At 40.4% G+C, this 24,865-nt stretch overlaps 1 protein-coding gene across 1 annotated transcript; it reads right to left on the minus strand.

The window, feature by feature from the left end:
- Positions 1 to 1,441: 1,441 nt before the first annotated feature.
- On the minus strand, positions 1,442 to 24,238 carry RRH (retinal pigment epithelium-derived rhodopsin homolog). The gene is made up of 7 exons (XM_082270067.1): positions 24,033 to 24,238; positions 23,195 to 23,385; positions 18,024 to 18,123; positions 13,737 to 13,890; positions 8,886 to 9,054; positions 2,092 to 2,270; positions 1,442 to 1,793 (listed from the first exon to the last, which is right to left on the minus strand). The coding sequence occupies exons 1-7, from the start codon at positions 24,154 to 24,156 to the stop codon at positions 1,688 to 1,690; spliced, it is 1,023 nt and encodes a 340-aa protein (XP_082126193.1). The 5' UTR covers positions 24,157 to 24,238; the 3' UTR covers positions 1,442 to 1,687.
- Positions 24,239 to 24,865: the final 627 nt, after the last annotated feature.

The raw sequence follows: 24,865 nt of genomic DNA on the forward strand, positions 1-24,865 counted from the left end.
AGTTTGTTCAGGAACCAAAGGGACCAATCAGCATTAACCTAAAGCTAACATACAGGCAAATAGATAAATACACACATGTGGTACACATTTGTGAGCTGTCTTACCAGGTAAAATATTTGTATTTGTGTACACCCTGTCCTGATTTATACAGCTCTACCACACAGCACAGCCAGGCTGATAACCTGCCTTTTTTGCTGCAGTTAAAGCATAACTTCACCCTAAAGGGGAAGGTGCATTTTATGCCCTTCTCCACCCTCCTCTTCTATTTTTAGCACTTTATATGAGGGGTGGAGCATGTACCCAATTTTAAAAGGTACCCACTACCACTTCCAGTCGATTTGATGCAGTGGATCCACTGGAAGTTCTCCTACCCCCTCCCTGCCCGAAACCTTCTGGGACATGTCACAGGTCCCAGAAGGCTGCAGAACCATTTACAAAGTGCAGCACAGCTCACGCATGCTCAGTGGGCAGCCAGCTGTGAGGCTGCAAGAAATCACAGCCAGCTGCCCAAAGTAAACATGCTGGCGTTGGGGACTCGAAGACTGGGAAAAGAACTGGTTCGGGTGGGGACGGCGCTGTATCCCTTGACAGGTGAGTGTCCTTTTATCAAAAGTCAGCAGCTACAGTATTTGTAACTGTTGACATTTAATTTGTTCTCTCAAACAGAACGAAGAACCCCTGTAAGCAAAGAAAATAGATCACCTCCCTGCCCTCAGCATGTAATTGGATGAGAGGGAATCTTTCAGTTCTTTCCTCCTGTCAGCGTGTTCCCCGTAACCACATGTATACGCAGCACAACTGATTGGCTCCTACTGATGCCCCTCCCTACCCCTGTTCTATCTATTTATACTGGTTACATATAAAAAATAAAAAATAAATTGATTAACAAATATAGAACTGGTATGTTTGTTAATTTCCCCCTGGCATTTGAAAGTTTGTGTGTAGCCAAATCTTTTATTTAAGTTTTGACAACAGTGTGGGGGGGGGGTGTTCAAAGCCATCAGGGTGTTTTTGCTACCTGTGTTTCACTGGGGAGATCACCCTTCACTTTCTGATCTAGAGACACAACAGAAAATGAGAGGCAATCTTCCTAAAATTAGGGGAATTTCCCACTTAGGCAGTTGCCATCAGAACATTTGTACTCACCTCTTTTTCTCATGACAACTCTAAAATTTAGGATTTCTCCTTATTCTCTGCCTCAGTGACAATGGTCACCAGGACAAATAGAGGAGGAAATCTCACCAGCAAAGACAGAGAACATTAAAAAAGTTGACAGAGTGTCTAACAATTCCAACGCAATACAAATCTAAGACAAATTAAAAAATGGATGCCTTTCCATACACTTTAAGAATGGCTAAGATATTGTGAGTTCCTGTAAAATACTAGTAATACCAATGAAATTACTGGCCATTTCTGAAAGCAACAAAGATCAAGCTAGAATGATTTCCATCTTTATTAAGAACTTTGAGAGAGATTTATTTCACATGAGTACAAAAGAAGAGTGTTGAGATTGTAATGGTGAAACTGCTAGTGCCTTGAATATCCTTGATGACATGATTCACTTTTTACCTCTTGTTGCTTACACATCGTTGTGTAGATATTTTATATGGAAAAAGAGCTGGAAACATCCTGTATGGAATATTATTACAATCTCCATATAAACAGAACATTTAATATTGATTATGTGTTATGCTGTTAAAGGATTTTGGGAAACACTCATTGCAAACTGGTTATCAAGATTTACTTCTTGACTTGTCTTGCATCTCACCATTGAAAGTATTGCACGCCTGAACCTGTAGTAAAATGTAAAAAGATCACTTATGTAGGAATACACTATATATACACAATAAGAACAAACAAAATATACTGTTATGTTGCAGATCTAGTCTAGTAGCTTTTATCAGCTTAACCAATGACTTCTTGCAATAAAGGACAAACAGGCCAGCCTGTTTCTGGGCACACTCTATAAAAGCTATGGCTAGTATTAATACAAATATTTAAAAAAATGTTTTTTTTTTTAAGAATTTATGAAATAAAATGTTTTGAGTAAAGCCTATAAAATAAATAGAGATATGGAATTATTATACTTACTTTTTATTTGCAATGACATATATGCATGGATTGTAGAAAGTGGAGGATTTAGCAAACAGTGGAGCTATGATAGCCATTGCCGGTGTAATTTGTTTAGGATCCCCAAAAGATGACCATAAGCACACAATAGAATAGGGAGACCAAGCCACCAGAAACATGACAATCATTACAACTGACATCTGCAAGACAGACAAATGGGGAAACTTTTCTGTTTATAGGCCAACTGCAATACAAACATAGTGAGTCACAAATATTCCTTATGCAGGCCAAAAGTTTCCCAAAACAAATTAACACACACATACACACACATTTTCCCAGGACCACAAATCCTTTTCTCCTCCAGGACAAAGCCCCCTCCCCAATCATCCTTACTAGCACAAAGCCCCCTACACCCCCCCCCCCCAATTTCCCCCAAGCTCTAATTCTTCACCCCCAAAAGCATTGATTCCCTTCCCCTCCTAGCACAGTCTTATCCCCAGCATGAATGTGTCTTACTCTGCTCCCCCCCCCCCATTGTCCCCAGTTCAGTTCCCCCTCATACACACAGACCTCAGATAAAGCGTGGCTGATGATCGCCAGGCAGCAGATGAGGGGAGATGCTGCTGCGGCAGGGGTATGAGATCGCTGCTAAGGGACACCACTGACTGTAAGAATGAGATTTTACAGAGTTTGCTTACCTGCCTACTACCCACATTCTTTGCTGGGAGGGGATGGGCAAGAGTAAGCAAACCCTGCACAGTCCCGATCTGACAGTCCCAATGTAGAAGCGCTGCAGTGGCAGGAGAAGGAGCTTGAAGGGAGAGAGAGAGAGCATTGCCTGCACCTCCTCCCAGCTCCCTCCTCCTCTCCAGATTCAGCTTGTCACTTCCTGAATGAAGCTGAAAGGAGAATTAATACAGCTGTCACTACTCCTGTCAGCCACTATAAAGACATGCTGACAGGTTAATTGGCTTCTCTCTCAATTGACCCTAGTGTGTATCCACGTTAAATTGTAAGCTGATATGAATATACAATATGTAAAGCTCTACATAAAGTGTTGGCGCTATATAAATACCTGTAATAAATAAAACAAGGTAACTTTTACATTTAGGGTTGCTTTTTGGTTTTAACACTTTGTGGGGTTTTTTTTTAGTAAGGGCAGAAGGTCATACCCCTTACTCCATATGGGATGAGAGTTTCAGTGAAAGACCTGCTCCCATGTGAGTGTAACAGGATGTAGTAGCCAAATTCTAGGTCCAAGCACTGTTAAATGTTACATGACGGAGGTAGTGACATCACATCTTCACTGGGTCACTAACGCAGCCAATTACAGTGTCAGCTGCGAGGGAGTATATAGGGGGTTTAGGATGTCCTTGCTAGAGACATTGTCATTTTGCTTGTGCGTTTAAACAAAAAAAAAAAAGCATAAATATGAATTTAAATATAAATAAATGGGAAAATAATGCACAGGAATAAAAAATACCACATGCATTAAGGCTTTTGTGAATTCAAACTCTGGGCTCTAGTACATTTGGAAGGATTGGGAAACAGAGATTTCGGGCACAAAAGTTTTGTTAAAAAGATTTCTTTTATTCAATACAAAACTAAATATTTTAAAATCATAGAAAAATACAGGCAAATGATTGTGTATTAAGGACACAGTGAGACCACATGACAATGGTCTATGTTATACAATGTCTCAGTGCATAGAACTTATAAAAGTCGGTTTATATACAGTTCAAAGTACAGGATCATTAGTAGTCATATAATCCTTGGAAACGTATTGCTTGTTATCAGAAGAACCGCCGACGGACACCCAAATAGTATGGTGCCGGTCAGCAGGGTCGACTGAAAATATAAGTTAACATTCACCATGTAATATATGACCTTTGCTCGACATGTTTCGCTTTCTTAGACAAAAAAGCTTCATCTGGAGCATATCATTTCTTTGTCTGTATGAGAAATAACAATATTTAGATGGATTACATATATATGTTACCTCATTTTCAGTATGTTATAATTACAATTACATATCATTTATCTTTCCTTTTAATTACATATAATCGTCTTACACATCTCAAATAAGTCCTTTTATTTTTGCAATATCAACACAATATAACATTGGGTCTTGAGTTGCATTCAGATACTAGGGGAGTTTAGGGGAAAAAGAACGGAGGTTGCCAATAGTGAGTATATGTGGGGATCCATGCTGTAGTTATAGTATAAGCATGTATATCCTATTTATATACCTGGTAAATGGACAGAAAAAAGGATACATACCTGTACATATAGTCATCAGGCACATATCTTAATCTCCATAGAGAATTCTTTAACGAGGAGGACTGTGCGTTTTGGGAAGCTCAGAGAGGCAATATATAGTGACATAGTAGTGAGGGTAGTCACTCCATGTCTCATATCTGGGTGGGTGAGAGCAGAAAAACAATGTTTCTCAGAGTAGTAAGCGTTTTAGTTCTATGATATCACTTTAAGGGAAAGCCCATAGGAGTGCCACACCATAAGCTCGAATGTTCTAAAGTGGTAAAGTCAGTGTGTCTCATGCTTGTTATAAGAGTGTATGAGTACCCATAGAGCCCATAGAACATCTGCCCTAAATGGGGGGGGGGGGGGAGGGGGGAGGGGGGGACAACAGAAAGGACACATAGTCATTCTGGACCGTAAGAGAAGACAGGTGCCATGCGTTTATAAACGATTATACACCAACATGCAGAGTTTACCCATTCGTATATGGGCTACCCCTATAGTAAAATGTATATCATGTATATTAATTTGCTTTCACACACATATGTGGATATGTGTGTGTGATCAATTTCGTGTCCGGCCCACCCTTCTCCATAATGGTGGGGGGGGTGACCAGGGTTATATGTAGATAAGCAATTGCTACATGAGGTCCAAGATGAGTACATGCGAAGCGTACTTAGACTAGACATAGGTAATAAGCATAGTAGTAAATAGAGTGCCTCCCAAAATGATAGATCACTGTGCAGTATAAAAGTTCCAAACATACACGGACACCTTAGCAATGCTCACCAAACTTAGGAAGGACCAGAGCTTAGATGTAGGGAGCGTGTCTCCTCTGCTTGTATGTCGGCTATTAAGCACAGTAAGATTAAGGTGAATTCCCGGATATCATAAAAGTATAATGTTACAGTATTAATACTGGCCATATGAAGCTTACCCCTTGCCACGCTGTTCCCAGCTTCCGCACAGTCCTCACCGGATGGGGAACCTCCACCATACCAGGGCTTGTAAATGGCGCCCTTAAGTAGCATGGATCCCGGGTGGTTCGTCAGACGGACGTCACCGCCCCGGCCACTCCCACCGGACATCGCTCGAGAGCCAGCGCGGGGACACCCCGGCGAGGCTCTCGGCTTAGTCACTGGTGTATGCAGACTATACAGAGGCAGGAAGTGCCTCCGCAGTCCGCTCAGGTGCCACAGGAAGTTCCGCCCGGAAGGGGCGGGACTGACCTGCGGCCTATCTGGCCGCACATATCTCACTGATGAGGCCGACCTCCATGCTTACCCACATTGCCCCCACAGGATCGGTCCGCAATTACATGAGAGTTCTAATTGCCTGAAATGAAAAAACAACACAACAAAGACAGAAATTATATGTTTAAAAAATACAGATATAAAAGCATATTTCGCTAAGGTACAAAAATGTTCCTGGTAAAACCAGGAAATATATATTGGTAACATATTTGTTTATCAAGAATTATTCTATAACCATGTTTATTTTTTGACATTAACCACTAGTAAGGGCTTCAATAGTAACAGCCCTAATGAAAGAACAGGGGCTGAACTGCCCCCTACTAGAAACGTTTCCATACTTCAAACCCCAAGAGAGAGTTGCATATTTTGACTTATTGTAAATCCTCAAGATTATAATATTGATGAAATAGGGATTATAGCACAAAAAACTGTTTGTTATAAATAAGACAGGAAGAGGGATATATGTGTCACAAGACCTATTTGATGTGAGGAGGTATCAGAATAATTGAATATATGTATATACGGGGGGAGGATGACCACGCCATAGGATATACATGCTTATACTATAACTACAGCATGGATCCCCACATATACTCACTATTGGCAACCTCCGTTCTTTTTCCCCTAAACTCCCCTAGTATCTGAATGCAACTCAAGACCCAATGTTATATTGTGTTGATATTGCAAAAATAAAAGGACTTATTTGAGATGTGTAAGACGATTATATGTAATTAAAAGGAAAGATAAATGATATGTAATTGTAATTATAACATACTGAAAATGAGGTAACATATATATGTAATCCATCTAAATATTGTTATTTCTCATACAGACAAAGAAATGATATGCTCCAGATGAAGCTTTTTTGTCTAAGAAAGCGAAACATGTCGAGCAAAGGTCATATATTACATGGTGAATGTTAACTTATATTTTCAGTCGACCCTGCTGACCGGCACCATACTATTTGGGTGTCCGTCGGCGGTTCTTCTGATAACAAGCAATACGTTTCCAAGGATTATATGACTACTAATGATCCTGTACTTTGAACTGTATATAAACCGACTTTTATAAGTTCTATGCACTGAGACATTGTATAACATAGACCATTGTCATGTGGTCTCACTGTGTCCTTAATACACAATCATTTGCCTGTATTTTTCTATGATTTTAAAATATTTAGTTTTGTATTGAATAAAAGAAATCTTTTTAACAAAACTTTTGTGCCCGAAATCTCTGTTTCCCAATCCTTCCAAATGTAATTGATCAATTGAGGATAGGGGCACACCCTAAATTGGATACGTCATGGCCAAGATGGCTGCTATCTGTGGACACATGACTTATAAAATAATTCTGGGCTCTAGTAGTAGGATATCCACCCTTGGGAGTGACATCTGCTTTATATCTCCTAATGACTGATTTATCTGTACTTCACTGAATAGAACGACTTGAACATAATGACTGTACTCCAAATTATATATAATATAGTCACTTGAAAATTGTACCTATCGCATTCCAACAAACCTGGTCCCCATATCTTTGTAAAGTATTTAATGCGGCTGCCCATCGTGCCTCCTTCCCAGAGGTAATGTTACAGGCAGTGATTGTTGCACTTCCGAAACCGGGCAAAACGCCTGATGTGCCCCAAAATTTCCGTCCCATTTCCCTTCTAAATTCGGATCTTAAGCTATATGCAAAAATCCTAGCTGTGCGCCTGGCCGAGGTAACTCCCTGCCTGATAAAGGCGGACCAGGTGGGATTCGTGAAAGGTAGACAGGCGCCGGACGGCACTAGGAGAATGTTGGATCTCTTGCAAATTGCTGAAAACAGAAAGGTGCCCTCGGTGTTCCTGACGTTGGACGCAGAAAAAGCGTTTGATAGGGTTCACTGGGGGTACCTAAAAGCGATATTGACTAAATTTGGGTTTCAAGGGCCTATGTTTTCTGCTATCTCTGCCCTATATACTAAACCCTCGGCCAGGGTGTTTACATCCGGCGCCATGTCTGACAGCTTTGTGATTACCAATGGAACGCGCCAGGGGTGCCCCCTGTCACCACTTATTTTTTCCTTAGTTATGGAGCCCCTGGCGGAGGCCATTAGGAGTGATCCCAATATCTCGGGTATTGGAGTAGGGGGAAGAGATCACAAAATCGGGCTATTTGCGGATGATGTGATCCTTACCCTGACTTCCCCAACACGATCCCTCCACCATTTGCAGCGCCAACTGGAAGCTTTTGGAGCCATTTCCTACTATAAGCTTAACGTAACGAAGTCCATGTGCTTGCCGATTTCTTTGCCTGCTAGAGAGTTGCAAAGCCTTAAGAGCAAGCACCCTTTTCAATGGATCACTAAATCGGTTCCGTACTTGGGTATATCTTTGGTGGCACCGACATCTCAAACATATTATAACAATTTTACCAAATTGCAGTCCATCGTTCGGGACGACCTAGCACATATCGCCTCCTATGAACTATCATGGTTGGGACGCATATCTGCAAGATGCTGGTGCTACCGAAGATTCTTTATTATTTTAGGACGCTCCCAGTGGTAATCCCAGAAGCATTCTTTGGTGGGTTGGCGCCTGGCCTCCGGGGGGGCTGGGGGGGGCCCGCACTGGACCACAGTGTTGTTCCCGATAGGGGTGGTCTGGGGTGGGATCCCCGTTGGCGCTGCACGGAATTGTTTGGCTGGGGGGCCCTATCCCAAGTAATAGGTTGGCGCTGTCTGATGGCTGAATCGGGTATACATTGTTCATTGTGATTGTTGTGGATTTCAACCGGTGTACCTGTATAATGTATTTGTTCTTTTTCTTGAAAATTTAATAAAAAACTATTGAAATGAAAATTGTACCTATCCCCTGACTTGTGTTTTGCATTCAGCTTTTCATGGTTTGTTTTTTGTCTTCATGGTGTAGGATATGCCACAATGCTCACTGAAGCTGGACCTTCCAGATACATGTGGATTTATACCACCATCACTTTTGCTATATACAGGTGATCTCCTATTTCACTAACTATGTGACCTTGATGCTAAAGATTTAGGTCATATGTGTCATATTAAAGGGGTGGTATGCTTGTGCAATCAGTTATGTTCTACTTTGTCATTGTAAGTATTCTACTTTAATTAATTACTTTGCAAAGCTCTATTTTCACTTTGACATGAAAAAAAGACTATTGTTGTTGGACATGAAAAACAAAATGAGATGTCTGATATGATGCTCTATGACCCCAAAAAAAAGAAAAATTGAAGGGGATGAATACTTTTTCTAGGAGCTGTATCCTGTATTACTCAGTGCTATAGGCATACCTTTGTGACATCGGCTTGATCAGACCAGTCTACGTTTCCACCCCCCAGGCTGTTGCTGCTGCCGTATCCTTTCATGGTCATGGACACGTTATAATAGCAGTAAAACATTACCATCAGAGGTACCACAAAGTTTACTGCAACCACAGTCATTGTGTATGAAACAAAGGACCTGTAAGAGAAGCAGTCCACAAATTTGTGAAAACATTCATTCTGCACAATATTAGCTATACATGATAATCTTCTAATACATATAAAAAGACAGATTAGGGTCAGTATTGTATTTATCTAAGCCAGGGGTCTCCAAACTTTGGTCCTCCAGTTGTTCAGGAACTACAATTCCCATCATGCCTCGTCATGTCTGTGAATGTCAGAGTTTTACAATGCCTCCGGATACAATGGGACGTGTAGTTCAAACAGCTGGAGGTTCGTAGTTTGGAGATCCCTGATCTAAGCTATAATCTTTAAATTCAGAAAAAGTAAAGGAAAAGGCACAGTACAATAACAAAATATGACATTGAGAACAGCAGACAACTAAATACTTCATCACTTTCCTTTTCAAACCTCCAAAGAAAAATGATAGCTGAAATGTAAATAGGTCAAATAGTCAGTTCACTGCTATTTTATTCACCTGCCAAATGTTTAAATCCCTTAAAGTAAACTATTGGCGAAACTTTTTTTTCATTTTGCATAGAGCAAGGAATGGACCGGGTGGTCAACGAAGTGGCCAACATTGATAGATCTGATATGCTGCAGGAGATACCAAAAGACAAGGATGCCAACGGGGGTTTTACAACTTCTTTTGTGACCTCATACACTCAGCAATTTCGAGATATCAAAAGAATTTTTTCTCGACACTGGAAGGTGCTGAGGAATGACAGAGTCTTGGCCCCAGTGGTTGGGGAGCATCCTACAGTGGTCTATAGGGGGGCTCCCCCTCTTAGACTGAGAGTAGCACCCAATATTGCAGATCAACCCATGAGAAACACCTTTTCCCAGAAATCAAAGGTTTCTTCACTTGTAACAGATGTGTGGTCTGTAGGACCAACGCCATCAAAGAAAGAAAGGTTACCTCTATTTTTTCCAAGACAACACATAAGACCTATCCCATTGATAAGTTCATTACTTGTTCTACACACAATGTGGTCAATCTGTTGGAATGCCCATGTGGGTATCAATATGTGGGCAGGACCACCAGAGAGATGAGGATTAGGGTTAATAAGCATCTTGGCAATATTCGCCGTGGCTTTCCAAAGCACAGCGTATCCAGACATTACTTGGAATGTCATCACAAGAAATCATCTGGCAATTAAATCATTGTTATTGATAGATTTAATGCCCACTGGAGGGGTAGTAATGTGAGGAGAGAGATCTCCCAACGTGAAACCCGTTGGATATTTGACCTCAAGTGCTATACTCCTCATGGCCTCAATGTGGACTGGGGCGTTAACTGTTTCATTAACAATAGTTGATGGGCAGGTTGGCGTCCCATTCCAGAGAGATCTCTAGTCTCCATTACCTATGATTATTCTTGTTTAACGTTTTTATATTAATTATTCTAATATCCACGTATTAAATTTGGAGGTTTAGGTTATACCTATCATTTTGATCACGATCATTATGATTCTCCGGTTTACATACTATCAACTAGTGATGCACTGTGTCATTCATTTGAGGTGGTGTATCATTTATTATGTAATATGTGGCATTTTTAAGTTTACATATTGTTTTGATTTGTTCCACACGCCACCCAGGGGGTATTTTTATGTGTTTTGTACCTTCTGCGTGGGCTTGTGGATTATATATATATTTTATCTACTAGCTTGGCTAAATTCATTTTTTATATTGGGATGATAAGCTCAACGTTTTATTGCTTAGTGAAAGTAGTGACAATACGCTTGATGACCTATTATTTCCTTTTTTGGGTGGCGCACCGCTTAGCCTGGGACATATTCCTTTGGCTTGTCACTCCGGAAGTGATGTGAAAGTCATTTGGATTAGGGCTTGGGTTGTGCCTCATCTAAGCGTCCTGGTTTACTACAAGTTAGGGCGGAAGTGCTTTACCACGCTTCTTGCCGAAACCGGAACTGCGCCGGCACGCATGCCGCGACCGGAAGTGCGTCATCACACACCAGAAGCGGAAGTGCGTTACCGCATTTCCAACGAGGGGACACTACAAAAAGCGTGCTGCATGTGGAGGGCTTTGCCTTTGACAACGTCTGATGAAGACGAAACGCGTCAGGCATGCCAGCCCTCATGCAGACACAACTCCAGCCACGGTGATTGCAACTGGAACTACATGCTTTTATCATTTGATGTCATGTGAGTTTTATTCCTTGATTTTTATTACTCAATAAATGGGCATACTTCACCATTGGAGCCTCATTTGTTTTTTGGAGGGATAACACCATCCATTATCCAAGGCACTTAAACATTTGAGGATACAATACTCTGGATGAAGTTAAGTGGTGGATCTGGTGCGGGATTTTGGAGCGGACCCTCTCCCGGTGTTTTTTTCCATGTTTTTGGCTCGGTTGACCTTCCGTAACAGGGGGGTCTAAAGTTCTGGTAAGAGCATCACCTTATTTGAGCACGTGGTTACCGTCAGGATTGTGTTCTTGTCTATGGTGTTGGACTTTCCTGCATTCATTTCTGCACCTCAGCAACTGGTTTCACAGGATTTCATGGACTTTGCATAATCTGTGTTCTTTTTCCAGTATTTGCTATTGTGGCGCTGTACCCCATTACATATTGTTCTTTGGTCTGATATCACCTTTGTACTGGCAGCCTAAACTATCTATTTGTGTATTGAAGCACAGCTATCTTTCTTCTTTTTTGCAAGGAATGGTTATACCTGCTGTAATTTTTTTTTCCACCATCTGTGTCCCATTTGCAGAGATTTCCCTTCACTTCCGGTCCCAGAGCCAAACAGGAAGTAAGAGGAAGGAAATCCATGTAAATCAAGAGAATTTCTTGGGGACCCCCAGGTCAACAGAACTAGTGTCTGCAGTGGAAAGTTTCCCCTCTATTACTTTTCTAGGGACAACCTAAAATTTGTGTAATTTCTATTACTTCCACTTTCAAAGATAATGGTAAACAGGATAGATATATAGAGAGGGTGAATCTCCTTAATGGGGACACAGACAGCAATAAAATCTGACAGGTGTTCTAATCCCTCTCCACTCTATCTAAAACAAACAAAAAAAAGTTTTGCCTTTAGTTATACTTTAAGTACTCTATAGGTGAGATATCAGTGTTTGAGTTCCTGGATCCGCATGCCTGCCTATGCCATTGTGAGGAGTTTCACTTTAACTGTAATTTTATATTATGCAGAATGCAATAGGAGATTCTAGAACATAGGGGCCCATGCTCCCCAAACCTGCAGTTATAAAAGGGAGATTTCACTGTTTTAGCAGAGGCCGATATAGCCCCCCAGTCTCTACCTACAACTAAAATCTTATATTTGGATGGACTGACCCTTTTAATCTCAGAAAATCCTGAACAATACCAGCAAAAGTAATTTATTTCTTTATTACAGGTACTTATATAGCACCGTCAATTTATTCAGCGCTTTACACATATTTATTTTACATTCACATCATTCCCTGCCCTCAAGAAACTTACAATCTAAGGTCCCTAACTCACATTCATTTATATACATAGTAGGGCCAATTTAGGCCCCTTTCACACTTGTGCGACCTAAAACTTTTCAGTCCCAAATCGCAGGACAAGTCACACAAGTGTGAAAGGGGCCCTAGACGGGAGCCAAATGACCTAGCAGCATTTTTTTGGAGTGTGGGAGGAAACCCATGCATGCACAGGGAGAACATGCAAACTCCAGGCAGGAACTGCCGTGGTTGAGGATTGGAACCGATGACCCTAGTGGGGCTAGGCAGAAATGCTAACCACTAGAGATGATCGAACGGTTCGGGTGCCCAGGTGTGTTGTTGCAGGCATTTTTTTTGGGCATTTTTTGGGCGTCTTTCGAGGCAGGCATAACATCTGAACTTCTGTATAGGGGTATATATATATACACACAGACTTATATGTATTTATACACATACACACATATAGGTGTGATAGGAGCGAAGTAATATGCCTGTTAATTATTTCATTAGCGCAGGCATAGGGTTCTGCTACTTTCACACCTATATATATGTATGTGTATATATACATACATGTGTGTGTGTATATATACCCCTACACAGAAGTTCAGATGCCATCTATCCTGCTCTACTGCAATTCTAATACAAACAAACTTTTTTTTCTGGTTCTGGACATGCTACAGAGCTGAAACTTCACATGTACACTTTTTAGAACCCCCCCCCCCCCCCCCCAGACACTAAATCCAAAGAAATCTCTTCTTTTTTTTTTTCAATAATTTTTTCAATAATTGGCTCTTTATCAAAAATGACAATTTTTAAGAACTTTTTTTTGTGTGATTAATAGTCCCTGGGGCATGACCAAAAACCTTAGGCACTTTTTAGGGGCATTTGTTGGGTTTTAGGGCTTCAAAATGGTGTTTTTTGATTACCGAAGTTCGGGTCCCATTGATTTCAAAGGGGTTCTGAAATCCGGGCCGAACTTTCAGGAAGTTCGGGTGTTCTGGTCAAACCGAACTTTTCAAAAGTTCGATCATCCCTACTAACCACTCAGCCACTGTGCTGCCCAGCATCTTGAGCAATTACAATAGAAACATACATGTTACCAAAACTGTGATAAAAGTCCCTTGACCATTCCTAAGGTTTTTGAGATGTAGTCATAGTACGGTAATGTATTGTGTCAATGACAATCAGTGTATTGTAATTATTTTGTATAGTAGCCTTGTAATAATTGTAATGTAATCATTCTTACATATCATTCTTCCTCCAGTTAATTGTGCATGTGGCTCCAGTAGGGTCTGGAGCATAGCTTGCCCATCCAACAACAGGCATGACAGACCAGAAAACTGCATTTAACCATGCAGCAATAATCATGGCTGCATATTGATAGCTTGTTATTCTTCTTCCTGCAGAAAAAGTATATTTATAGTTAATGTATTTGATAGCCTGGTGAGGTGTACTATAATATACACATTAATAATCACCATTCTCTGTGCTTTATAACACACTCAGATTACATACTGTCACTAAACTCTGCATGAGAGTAATGCTGGCCATACACTAGCCGAAAAATTGTTCGAAAATCTGTCATTTTGTCAGTTCGTTCGTTTTTCGTCCAGTTAATGGGCACAAATAGAAAAGCGGTTTTAACTTTTCAGAGCCGAAAAATCGAAAAGGAAGTTTGGAAAATTCTGCCGAACGAACGATAAATTGAAAGGTTAATGTATTTCTTGCCTGAACTGTTTGCACTAGGCATATGTGACAAACTGAACGAAAAACAAATTCATTTATGTCCATTGAACGATTTATCGCTCGAAATTCGGTCATTAAATGATGGCACGATCGTCTGCTCTCACGGCGGATTTTTCTTTTTTTTTAAATGAGTTTGAACGATTTTTCAGCTGGTGTATGGCCAGCTTTAGTACCATGTGTCTTAGTCCAAAACAAAACACTGCAAACAGGCAAAACATGCTGGGCTTTCATTAGCATGCAGGCAGTACTGATCTGTCTCATTAAAAACCAAATGTGCTTTGTAAATTGAATTCCATGGTTGTTTCCAGAATGTAAAGGGGTTCTAAAAGGCAGAAGGTTTTTTTTTTACCTTTATGCATTCTATGCATGAAGGTAAAAAACCTTCTGCATACAGCTTACCCCAAACCCCCCCACCACCCAAATAATTACCTGAGCCTGATCGCCATATGCATGAGAGCCGCTGCTCTCCCAGGTCTCTGCCTCTTCATTGGCTCCCTCTGCTATCAATCACAGCCAGGAAGGAGGGAGTGGGGGGGGGCGGGACTGAGACACCCTCTGTGTGTTCCATAGACATACAAAGGCGGGTCTGGAGCACCATGAGGGTACTCAGAAGGGGGGAGAAGCCCAGAGTGCCAGTGGAGGACCTGAGAAGAGGAGGATCAGGGCAGCTTTGTGCAAAACCATTGCACAGAGCAGGTAGGTATAACATGTTTGTTATTTTAAAAAAATAAGTAAATTGTATGTTTAATATCACTTTAGGTGTATGTAAACTGAAAATAAACTTGTTTGGTGTTTATAGAACCATGTTTACTGAATATCAATTTTGAAAGCAAATTATTTTTTGTGAATCTGTTGCAAAGTTTCTTGATTGGAGATTCTGCCAGTAACAGCAATTCCTGTTTTCATTAGCAGCAGGGTTGTCAGGCTTGGCATGTACATGCATTCAGTTGCCCATTGGGCTGCCTATTAGACCTATGCATTCCTCCTGTGGGCAATGGCAAAATAAAAGAAAGAAAGAAGAAAGTCAGCCTAATGGCAAACTGAATGAATGCATATGGAGAAAAAAAAAAAAAGGAGGCATGAAGCTTAAAGCGGAGTTCCACCTAAAAAAACAAAAAAAATACATAAAAATACCTAGTCAGGGCTAGTGCAATCCACAATGGATAGCCTCTGAACTGTCCCGGGTTGCACTTACCGGCAAGAAGAAATACTTACCTTGAAAATTTCTTCTCCAGCGCTGCCATCTCAGGTGTGGGCAGCTTAAAGCCAGCGCGATCCTCTTCTGCATCCTCTTCGGTCCCACGATGCACTGCACCGGCCCCGCCGTCACTTCCGGGTCCGCAGCGTCATCCCTACACAGATTCCGGAGAGCCCAGAAGCTGTTTAGCAAGGTATGACGGCGCCTGCACCGGAACTGACGTCGGGGCCGGGGCAGGCGCATTGATTCCTGGGAGCGATGACGTTCAGCTCCCAGGAATCATTGCAAACCAGGAAGTGACAACTCGCCGTGGCCACCGAGGGGAGGAAGAGGAAGTAAGGTAAGTATACTATCTTCTAAACAAGGTAAGTAAAAAAATTTAAAAAAATTGCGATTATCCATTTGTTTTTCAGGTGACCCGGAGCAAGAAGATGGAACGAACTTTCATTTTCGGGTGGAACTCCGCTTTAACATTGATTTTGGGTTTACATACACATTAAATGTTTATTTGTAAAATAACAATTCTGAATATTTTTTTTTAATGATATAAAACAGTTTTTGTACATTTGTAAACATAAAAAAAAAAATTAGGAATGGGCAAAAACAAATATGTTTTCAACTACTGAACTTAGACCTGAGTTGTCCCATCATAGTTGGCTCCAATCTCTACTATTCTTTCATTGTGTTTTGTATGATTCATATGTGAAAAGTTTAGATTATTTGTTTTACCAAGGCTATGTTAAACATATGACACCAGGCAATTCAGGTTGACGATACTGTGAAAATGACTGCTTCAGTTGAGTGCCTTGTTTGTTTTCCTTTTATTTTGGGCTATTTTTAAGGCCTAAGACCTTGAAGGATCAAGAGTATGTCTATGATGTTCCATTATAACATTGTCAAGATGGAAATGGCTACTAACTGTAATATTTTTGGCTATTATCTACGAGGCGTTCGTCAAATCTCCTGTAACATGTACGGCTTTAAATAAAGGTGAAATTTAAAAAATATATATATTTTGTCTACCTGTCTTACCTAATACCTCAGTTATTTGGAGACTCCTGAAGTTCCTGAATTAAGGTAGATCTAAGGTAGATCATGCACTGTGTATCAAATAATTGCATTTTTTTTTCTTTTTACAAAATACTGTTTTTACATTTTTTCATCTGAGTGCTGCTGTTCCCCTCTAGCCTCTTTGTTGCCATTTTCAGTTACATTCATGTGCCCCAGGGGCAGCAGCATGTCATTGTTCTGGGCAAGCTTCTGGTTGGTGACAACAGTGGAAAAAGGGGGAATAATTGCACAGTGAGCATTATTTTTAGTCTCTACTGAAAATAGTACAATTAAGAGACACCTATATCAGGAGGTGTCTGAACAAGGACCTTCATGGTAGCATCACCAGGTGATATTTTATCAGAAGCAGCAGATTAAAAATATTATGACCTTTGAAATTATTTTGCCATGCAAAAGTATATGATATTTTAGTGATCGGTTCAGATCTACTTTAACCACTTCCCGGATTGACTGTTACAGGACGGCCGTTCTGTGCAGAACTACGTATATATACACGTGATTCTGTGCTTCTGCAGTGATTTATCACAACAGATGCCGATCAGCAGGTGCCAGGCCAATGGATGTAGGCCGGCACCGATTGATCTGCGAGGAGAGACACAGAATGGAGCTCTGTAAACAAGGCAGAGTTCCATCCTGTCAGCAGGGATCTGATGGATTTTCCTTACCTGCAAAGCAAGGAATAAAATCCATCACATCCCTTAGTAAAACAGCAAACATAGAACACATAAACAGTTGGTTAGGCACACAGTTAACTCTTTGATTGCCCTAGATGTTTAATTAGTCTAATATCGTTGGTTCAGTGACAGTGCATATTTTTTTTAGCTCTGATCACTGTATTAGTGTTCCCACAAAGTGTCAAAAGTGTCAGTTAGTGTCCGATTGACAGCGCAATATCCAAGTCCTGCTATAAGTCACTTATTGTCACCATTACTAGTATCAAAAAGAATTAATTAATTAATTAATTAAAATTTCAGTATATATCCCATAGTTTGTAGACGCTATCATTTTTGTGCAAACCAATCAATATATGCCTAATGGGATTTTCTTTACCAAAAATGCATAGCAGAAAACATATTGGCCCTAAATTTATGAAGAAATTTGATTTATAGCAGAAAGTAAAAAATATAGTTTTTTTTTTCTATTGTTGTTTTTTTTTGTTTATAGTGCAAAAACTAAAAAAACCCAGTGGTGATCAAATACCACCAAAAGAAAGCCCTATTTGTGGGGAGAAAAATTACATCAATTTAATTTGGGTACAGCCTTGCATGACGGCACAATTGTCAGTTAAAATAATGAAGTGCCGAATCGCAAAAAATGGCCTTGTCATGAAGGGGGGAAATCTCCTGGAGGTCAAGTGGTTAAATACTGCTTGTGTTGCTTGCTGTAGTAGGTAACATAGTTTGTTCTTTCAGAAGCTCATACATCAAGCTCATTGTGTTTGCATGTACTACAAATCTGAGAGTAAACTGATAATTAAATCTCAACTCTCATATTCAGAATTTAATCTTTAATCAGTACCTATGTCAGGTCTACAGATAGTCAGGTATCGATCAATAGCAACCACAGTCAGCAGTCCAATACTTGCCATGCCAAAAAAAATATTCAAGCCAGCATAGATCTGCAAATAAACACAAAGCATAAAAATTCACCATTCCTTTTTTAGAATTGCCAGATTGGTTTCATACAGCATACAAAATAAATACATTATCTCGTTCTCATCTTGGTTTTAATAAACCTAAAAAGGCAAGATAAATCCATTAAAGACTGGAAAATATTCATTCACGATAATTCCTGAAAACAAAGAATAATAATAGTCAGTTGTTACAAGGAAAATGGTTACAAACTTGCATCCTTGCTTTAAAACCATCTAGTGACAAAGGCCCACAAAGCATAAAATGTCAAAAATGCACCTAAAATATTGTACTTGTTTTTTTGTCTTTGTATGTACAAGGAGTGTAGGGCATTATTTATCTATAATTTATTTAATGATTTATTATGTTAAGGAATAATAATATATATATTTTAAAAATACAATTTTGTTTGCCAGGTAAATATTAAACAATGCCCTATTATTGCATAAATAATTTATATAAACCATTTATGCATCTTTTGTTGCTGTGAAAAGAACTCAATCGAAGATATTGAAGTTGCATACATACAGTATATGCAGCTGAACGGGTCAGAGTAGTGATGAACCCTCCCGCTCTTCCAGCTCACATGGAATTCATCTCAATTTTTATCTTCCAGGAAATATACTGTATTTTCTTGCTAGAGTACACAAGTCTTAAAATATATATAAATTGTATTTTTACTCTTCATAAAATATTTTGTTGGTGTCCATTTCAGGGACACAGATAGTCTTAAACTTTGAATTTTACTGCTGCTTGCCAGAGAAATGGAAAATGGCCACAAAAAAAGTCTGTTAGCCTGCACCGAATAAACAAGCCCACAACCTGTTTGCCTTGATTTTGTAACAAAGTAGTAACAAGAGCAGACCTTAAACACAGAGGGATTGGATCTGTCTCTCTCAATAAACTCCAAGAAAAAGATTTTTTGGTCGGAAAAAATTAAAGATTTTCTTTCTCATTGAAGGACACGGGAATAATTAAACCTTCAGGATGTCCAAAAGTAGTAACATAACACAAGCTAACAGAAAGAAAAAAAAACAACAGAAAATTGGAGACTGCCTGCAGCTCAAAGAGCACCCAAAGCTGGTATCAAACAAAGCCTGAACATCCACCAGGTAGAACTAAGAAGAAAACAGAAGACCAGGTGGTAGCCTTGCAAATCTGGAAAAATCTGCTTGATGCCAAAAAGAACAAGAAGTACTAACAGATCTAGTAGAGTGAGCCTTGACAGGAAATGCTAAAAAAAATTCCTAGAAGCTGTGTTGCCATAGGAACTGGGTCAATGATACCTAAGGACAGAAGACCTGAGAACACTCAATTGAGATTAGCTAAAATGTGGGAAATTCCAGTTTGTAGCCCTGGGCTATAGATGGGAGCACATCTTCATGCAGAAGCAGGTATGTCTAAGAATGTGCCAAGCCTTATGATTGGACAGGCTAATGAGAACGTCAAGGGAGTGAACAAAAGGAACATTTCCTAACAATCAGAAAATGGAACAACTGTGCAGTCTGCACCATAGGCATCTTTCCTGGGAAAAAAGCACATTTGCCATCGGCAGTGTCCTAGAAAAATAATATACAGAATGCATCCGAAGAGGCACTGTCCCCCAAAGATCATGCAGAAGAAATGCTTCATATCCAATTATTTCACAGCCCAGCACCTTACCCAAGGTGTCCATTCATGTGTCTGACATGAGATTCACCCTGGGAAATATCGGAAAGCATTTAACACATCGTCACAGCTGAAATTAAAGGTGAAGTTTGGGGTATGTAGAAAAAATAAACATACATACTCACCTCCATGCTGCATCATCAGTCTGATGCTGCAGCTTTCCCCACTCGGCTCCAAGACCTAGAACCTAGCAATTACATGACTGCTAATTGCTTAGTTCTAAGTAAGCTCTGAGCAAAAATTGGTGACTATTGGTCACTGCTCTCTGCTCCTCCATGAAGAGCTGCACTGGGGAGGGGGCAGAAGCAGCTGGCTTAGGCTTTCAGCAGCATGCTACTAATTAGCATCTGAGGAACTCTTCCACAGCAGCTCTATAACATCAGCCGACAGAGGGCTTTAGCCCACTGTCGGCTGATTCTGGGTCACAGGAGAGCACTAGTAAGTGCAATCCTGTGACGCACAAGAGAAGTATGGCCAAAAAGCTTTGCCCATACTTCTCTTTTAAAAGAATAAAAGGACAGAGGAAACCTCAGCCCAGCACACAGGGGCGTAACTACAGGGGTTGCAGGGGTTGCAATCGCAACCGGGCCCCATGCTCAAGGGGGCCCATGTGGCTCCCCTGTACACCTGAATAGGAGGGGTGGCGGGGGCAGCATGTAGAGAAATCACTGTCCTCCTTTTTCCTTCTGTAGCTGCAGGAGGAAAATGGAGGAGATTGTCTCCTCTGTATGCTGCCCCTGCCGCCCCTCCTATCCAGTTCACTTGTGTTCTGCTGTCTCTGGGCCCCTGTGTGCTCCCCTGGTCCCCCCCCTTCTGTGCTGCCCCCCCTTCAGAATTCTCCCTTCCCTCACCGTAATAAAGGGCCCCGCAACTAGAGTAAAGGGCCCCAGGGCGCCAGGGGTCCAGGGGGCCCTTCATGGTTTCTTGCACCGGGGCCCTGAAGGTTCTAGTTACGCCTCTGCCAGCACAAGACTGCTAGGTGCACACAACAGTTAGTTGTAGTGACAGAGACAGGAGAACTGCCTTAGCGATTGCCAAATAACTCAATAAGGAATCCGCAGACACACCAGCGTGACTTGAGTAGTTCAAAGGGAAAGGGAGGAGGTAATCCCTAAAGACACACATCCATCCCGCTCCACAGTATCCGTTCCACTCCCCATGACTAAGCTTCGGGGGTGGACCGAAACACATTGGGGAGGTGGCCTGGTTGGAGCCAGGCTGAGGTTGTCACTCTGCTTGTGGCACAGAACAGATGAGCAGCTTCAGGGATTACCGCCTCCCTTTTCCTTTGAGCTACAGCAGGAGCTAGGATGAGCGCCATGCCTTGCCAGCACTACCAGCAGCGGCTGCAAACAACCACATATACTCCCACACAGAGCCTAAGCAGTACACCAAGCTATTGTAGGTCACACTGATCTGAGTAGTGAAGCCCTGTGTGAACTTGGAACACAGACGATAATTACTGAAGTGACTTAATATATTTGGCATGAATCTACCAGCTGCTGTTGATAGTAGAAAAATCATCAGTAAATTTTAGCACTGAAGAACAGTGTTCATTTTGACGTCAAATTTCGAATTGTTTCAGACGTTAATTGACTAAAATCTAATGGGTTTAGTTAAATTGTAATTCATTTTTTTAAGAATTTCTCTAGAATTTCAAAACTCATTATATACTACAGGAGTAAAAATCTAAAAACATGTTATTTATGGTATTAAAGAGGTTGTACCTTGCAAGAGAAAGACATAATGAGCTAGTAGGCATCGCATACTAGCTCATTATGCAATACTTACCTTAGAACGAGCCCCCGCCGTGCCGCTCACTCACCTCTATGACGGGCGACATGTCCAGTCGCCCGTCTTCCCGGGATCGCGGCATCCGGCCATCTGATTGGCCAGAGCAGCGGTGACGTCACTCCCGCGCACGTGCGCGAGAGCCGACAGTCACGGCATGGGGCTCTGAAGGAACGGCACGACTGGTCGTTCCTTCAGAGCACATGCACCAGTGACGTCACTGGCTGCATGTAAGGTAAATATCTCCTAAACGGTACATGTTTAGGAGATATTTACAGTACCTATAGGTAAGCCTTATCATAGGCTTACCTATAGGTACAAGTTGTAGAGGAGGGTTTACTTCCTCTTTAAGGTTTGAACAAGCATTACAAACACAGACAGCCATTGTGATATATAACCAGTGTTAATTTTGACCTCAAATTTCGATTTAGTTTTACGTATAGTCTTTTAACTAAAATGTCATTTTACTTTTAGTCGTATTTTAGTCATCTGAATTGTTTTAGTTTTAATCATATTTTAGTCTACTGAAATAGTGTTAATTTAACGAAATATTTTCTACGAAATTAACACTGCTGAAGAAAACACAGCCACTCTTCTGAAGACACAGAGCAGTGTTTTCCTGTAAAATTCTTTTTGGTATCTATTTAGGGACCCAGATCCCACCCCTCTGTATTTATGATCTGCTTTTGGTACTACTTTGTTACAAACCTGAGATGCTGGTTGTGGACATGTTTATCCAGTGGTGGGTACGTTTTTTATTGCCGGTGTCGATTTCTTCTTTAGACATTGGTATAACTTAAAACTTCCTGCTTCTTTCATGGGATGAGAAAGAAACATCAATTAATAAACTTGTAATAATAAAAAAGCTATTTAAACTAACCAAACCAATTAAAGTTTCCCTTTATTTAGGATACTTTAATGGTCATATATTTTACATATGAATTACTGGCAGGTATCAGTTTAATAATCTCTGGGACCCTCTAACATAGTTTTTAAACATGTAGGGGTAAATTTATAAAAGATTTACTGGGCACTAAATCTAGTTAATATTCCAACATAAGATTCATTTCAAGATTCAAGAGGATTTACATATTGGTTTCTGCCAAAATTCACTCTATATATCTTACAGGCTGCTGACAAGCGAATCTTGAATGTTGCCAAATCAAATGTCATTGAAAGTACAGTAAAGTTTGATTTCCTATATCTTGGAGATGTTTCGGTCTATCTTGTTTGATGCAATTTTGGACAGACGAATCTTGTTTGAAATTAAATGATAAAAAAAGAAAGTGAATGTGAAAATGTTGATAAAAAAATGGTAAAGGTTGGGCAAATTTCCTATTGAATCAAAGATAAAAAAAATGATGATGTCCATGGAATGTTTTTAGTGTGGCAAGCACTTTCTTTTGCTTATGGGTAGGATTAATTTGCCTCATTAAATTCATAGAGACTCTAGAATCTGCTTGGATAAAACGGCTGCGATCATATGCATATATAACTTGACAAAAATCAAGATAGTGATTTGTGCAAGTGCAAGGAAACAAATCCAGAAAAGTGTGTCTTCTAAGATACATAATTAAACATGTCCAAAATGTTCAATACCTGGCATCCTACATATCCAAATTTCCAACTTCCATGAAGGTCAGAAGCAGCAGACATAGGATAACCAATCCCACTGACACCAATATCAGTAAATGCCAGATTGATGATGATGGCATTGGTCGCTGTTCGAAGTTCCTTGTATTTGACAAAAATTCCCAGAACCACAATGTTGCTTATAATGCTTATTACCCCTGTGTGAACAAAAATGAGATATGTGGCACTGGCTCAAAGGAAATTAACTTGAAACATTGAATAGGCTGTCCCTGCCTAGTGGAAGTTCAGCTTAGCTTAGTCACCTATCCTCTAACACAAAATGTGTAATGTGAATTTATGAAGCATTCCCAAAATGCTGTTTACTGACCTGTACATAAGCAAACCCCAGTTTGAAATAGCAAATCTATATTAAAAATCCGTACCTTTTAAAGAAAACCTATAGTTTATAAGGTTGAAAAAAAAAAAACACAGGTCCAGCCAGTTCAACATAAAATGAAAGTGCTGCCATTGCTGACTTCTTAAAAATTCTATTATCCTGGCTGCTATACTGACCCTATGGCTACAATGCCATATGGGTGACCTTAAACAAATATGCAGATCAGAAAAGCTGGAGAGCAGTCAGAAGTCTATATCTGTATGTTCTGGGTTAGTGACTCAAAATATTTGAGCAATGCATGCCAGTAAACTAGCATTTTAAGGAAAGGTTCCTATTGGCAGTTTCCATTTCTCTCCTGACAGGTTTCCTTTATTCAGATTATAGGTCTTCTGAAATATAGTATATATACCATATGGATAAATATGAAAAATACCTAAATCTACAAAGTCTTAAAGGACAAGATCATACCTGCCGTTATTAGATAAGCTGCAACAATATTATGTTCATGCTGTGAAAACACAGAATGAACCTCAGTGGGAGTAGCAGAACCATTCACCGTCTCAGCCCAGGAGGATGTCGATGTTTTGTCCATTGCAAGTTTTTTTTCTTTGTTCTCATGGATGTATCAAAGTTCTGACTGTCCACCAGTATTCCCGGTCATTATTTCATGGGCTGCTTGAGCGTTAGACTGCTTGAATAACTGGCAAGATGTGTACCACAGGTTTGTATGAGCAAAGGTTGTTAACTAAACAAAGACCAGCATAGAACTTAGCGTATTCACAATAAACTGCTTAGTTTTCATTCAGAACCTCTTTTCTAGAGAGCCTAATTCCATCACATGCCCCATTATCAAGCAGCTTGGAATGTGACACACAAATCACTCCTTCATAACATAACAATCTATTCCTGGGATCATTTTCTAGTGGCACCTAAATATAAATTTGGATTTTTTTCATCATAAAACAGGTACTACGGTATAGCGCAGCTGTTGACAGGCTGCAGAACACCCTGGCTCCTTTTATACCTTTTGGTTTCAAGGAGAAAGAAGTGACAATTAGAATTCTCAGTGCTGTGCTACTGACAGCCATTATAAATGCACACAGCTGTGTCACAAGCTTTAGATTCACTATAAAACGTATTTGCAGGGGATGTACAGTAACTGGCCTTGTGGAAGTGGGCAGAGCCACTGACAATAAGCTGATTCAGAAGAAACTGAAGTGTCAATTTTAGGTGGTGCCGACTTTGAAATACTAACCGATCCAGTAGAAAAGGGGCATATTGGTAAACTGGTAAATGCATGC

Source organism: Pelophylax lessonae (assembly GCF_965119305.1).
Source record: "Pelophylax lessonae genome assembly, chromosome: 1".
Taxonomy (NCBI): domain Eukaryota; kingdom Metazoa; phylum Chordata; class Amphibia; order Anura; family Ranidae; genus Pelophylax; species Pelophylax lessonae.

What these genes read in the sequence shown, in the direction of transcription:
- RRH (XM_082270067.1), bottom strand. Translation starts at nt 24,156, where the DNA reads ATGGACAAAACATCGACATCCTCCTGGGCTGAGACGGTGAATGGTTCT. An exon ending in AGCTTATCTAATAACGGCAG is followed by an intron (nt 23,386 to 24,032) that starts GTATGATCTTGT and finishes TTGTTCACACAG; the next exon opens with GGGTAATAAGCATTATAAGC. An exon ending in AACTGGAGGAAGAATGATAT is followed by an intron (nt 9,055 to 13,736) that starts GTAAGAATGATT and finishes CTTCTCTTACAG; the next exon opens with GTCCTTTGTTTCATACACAA.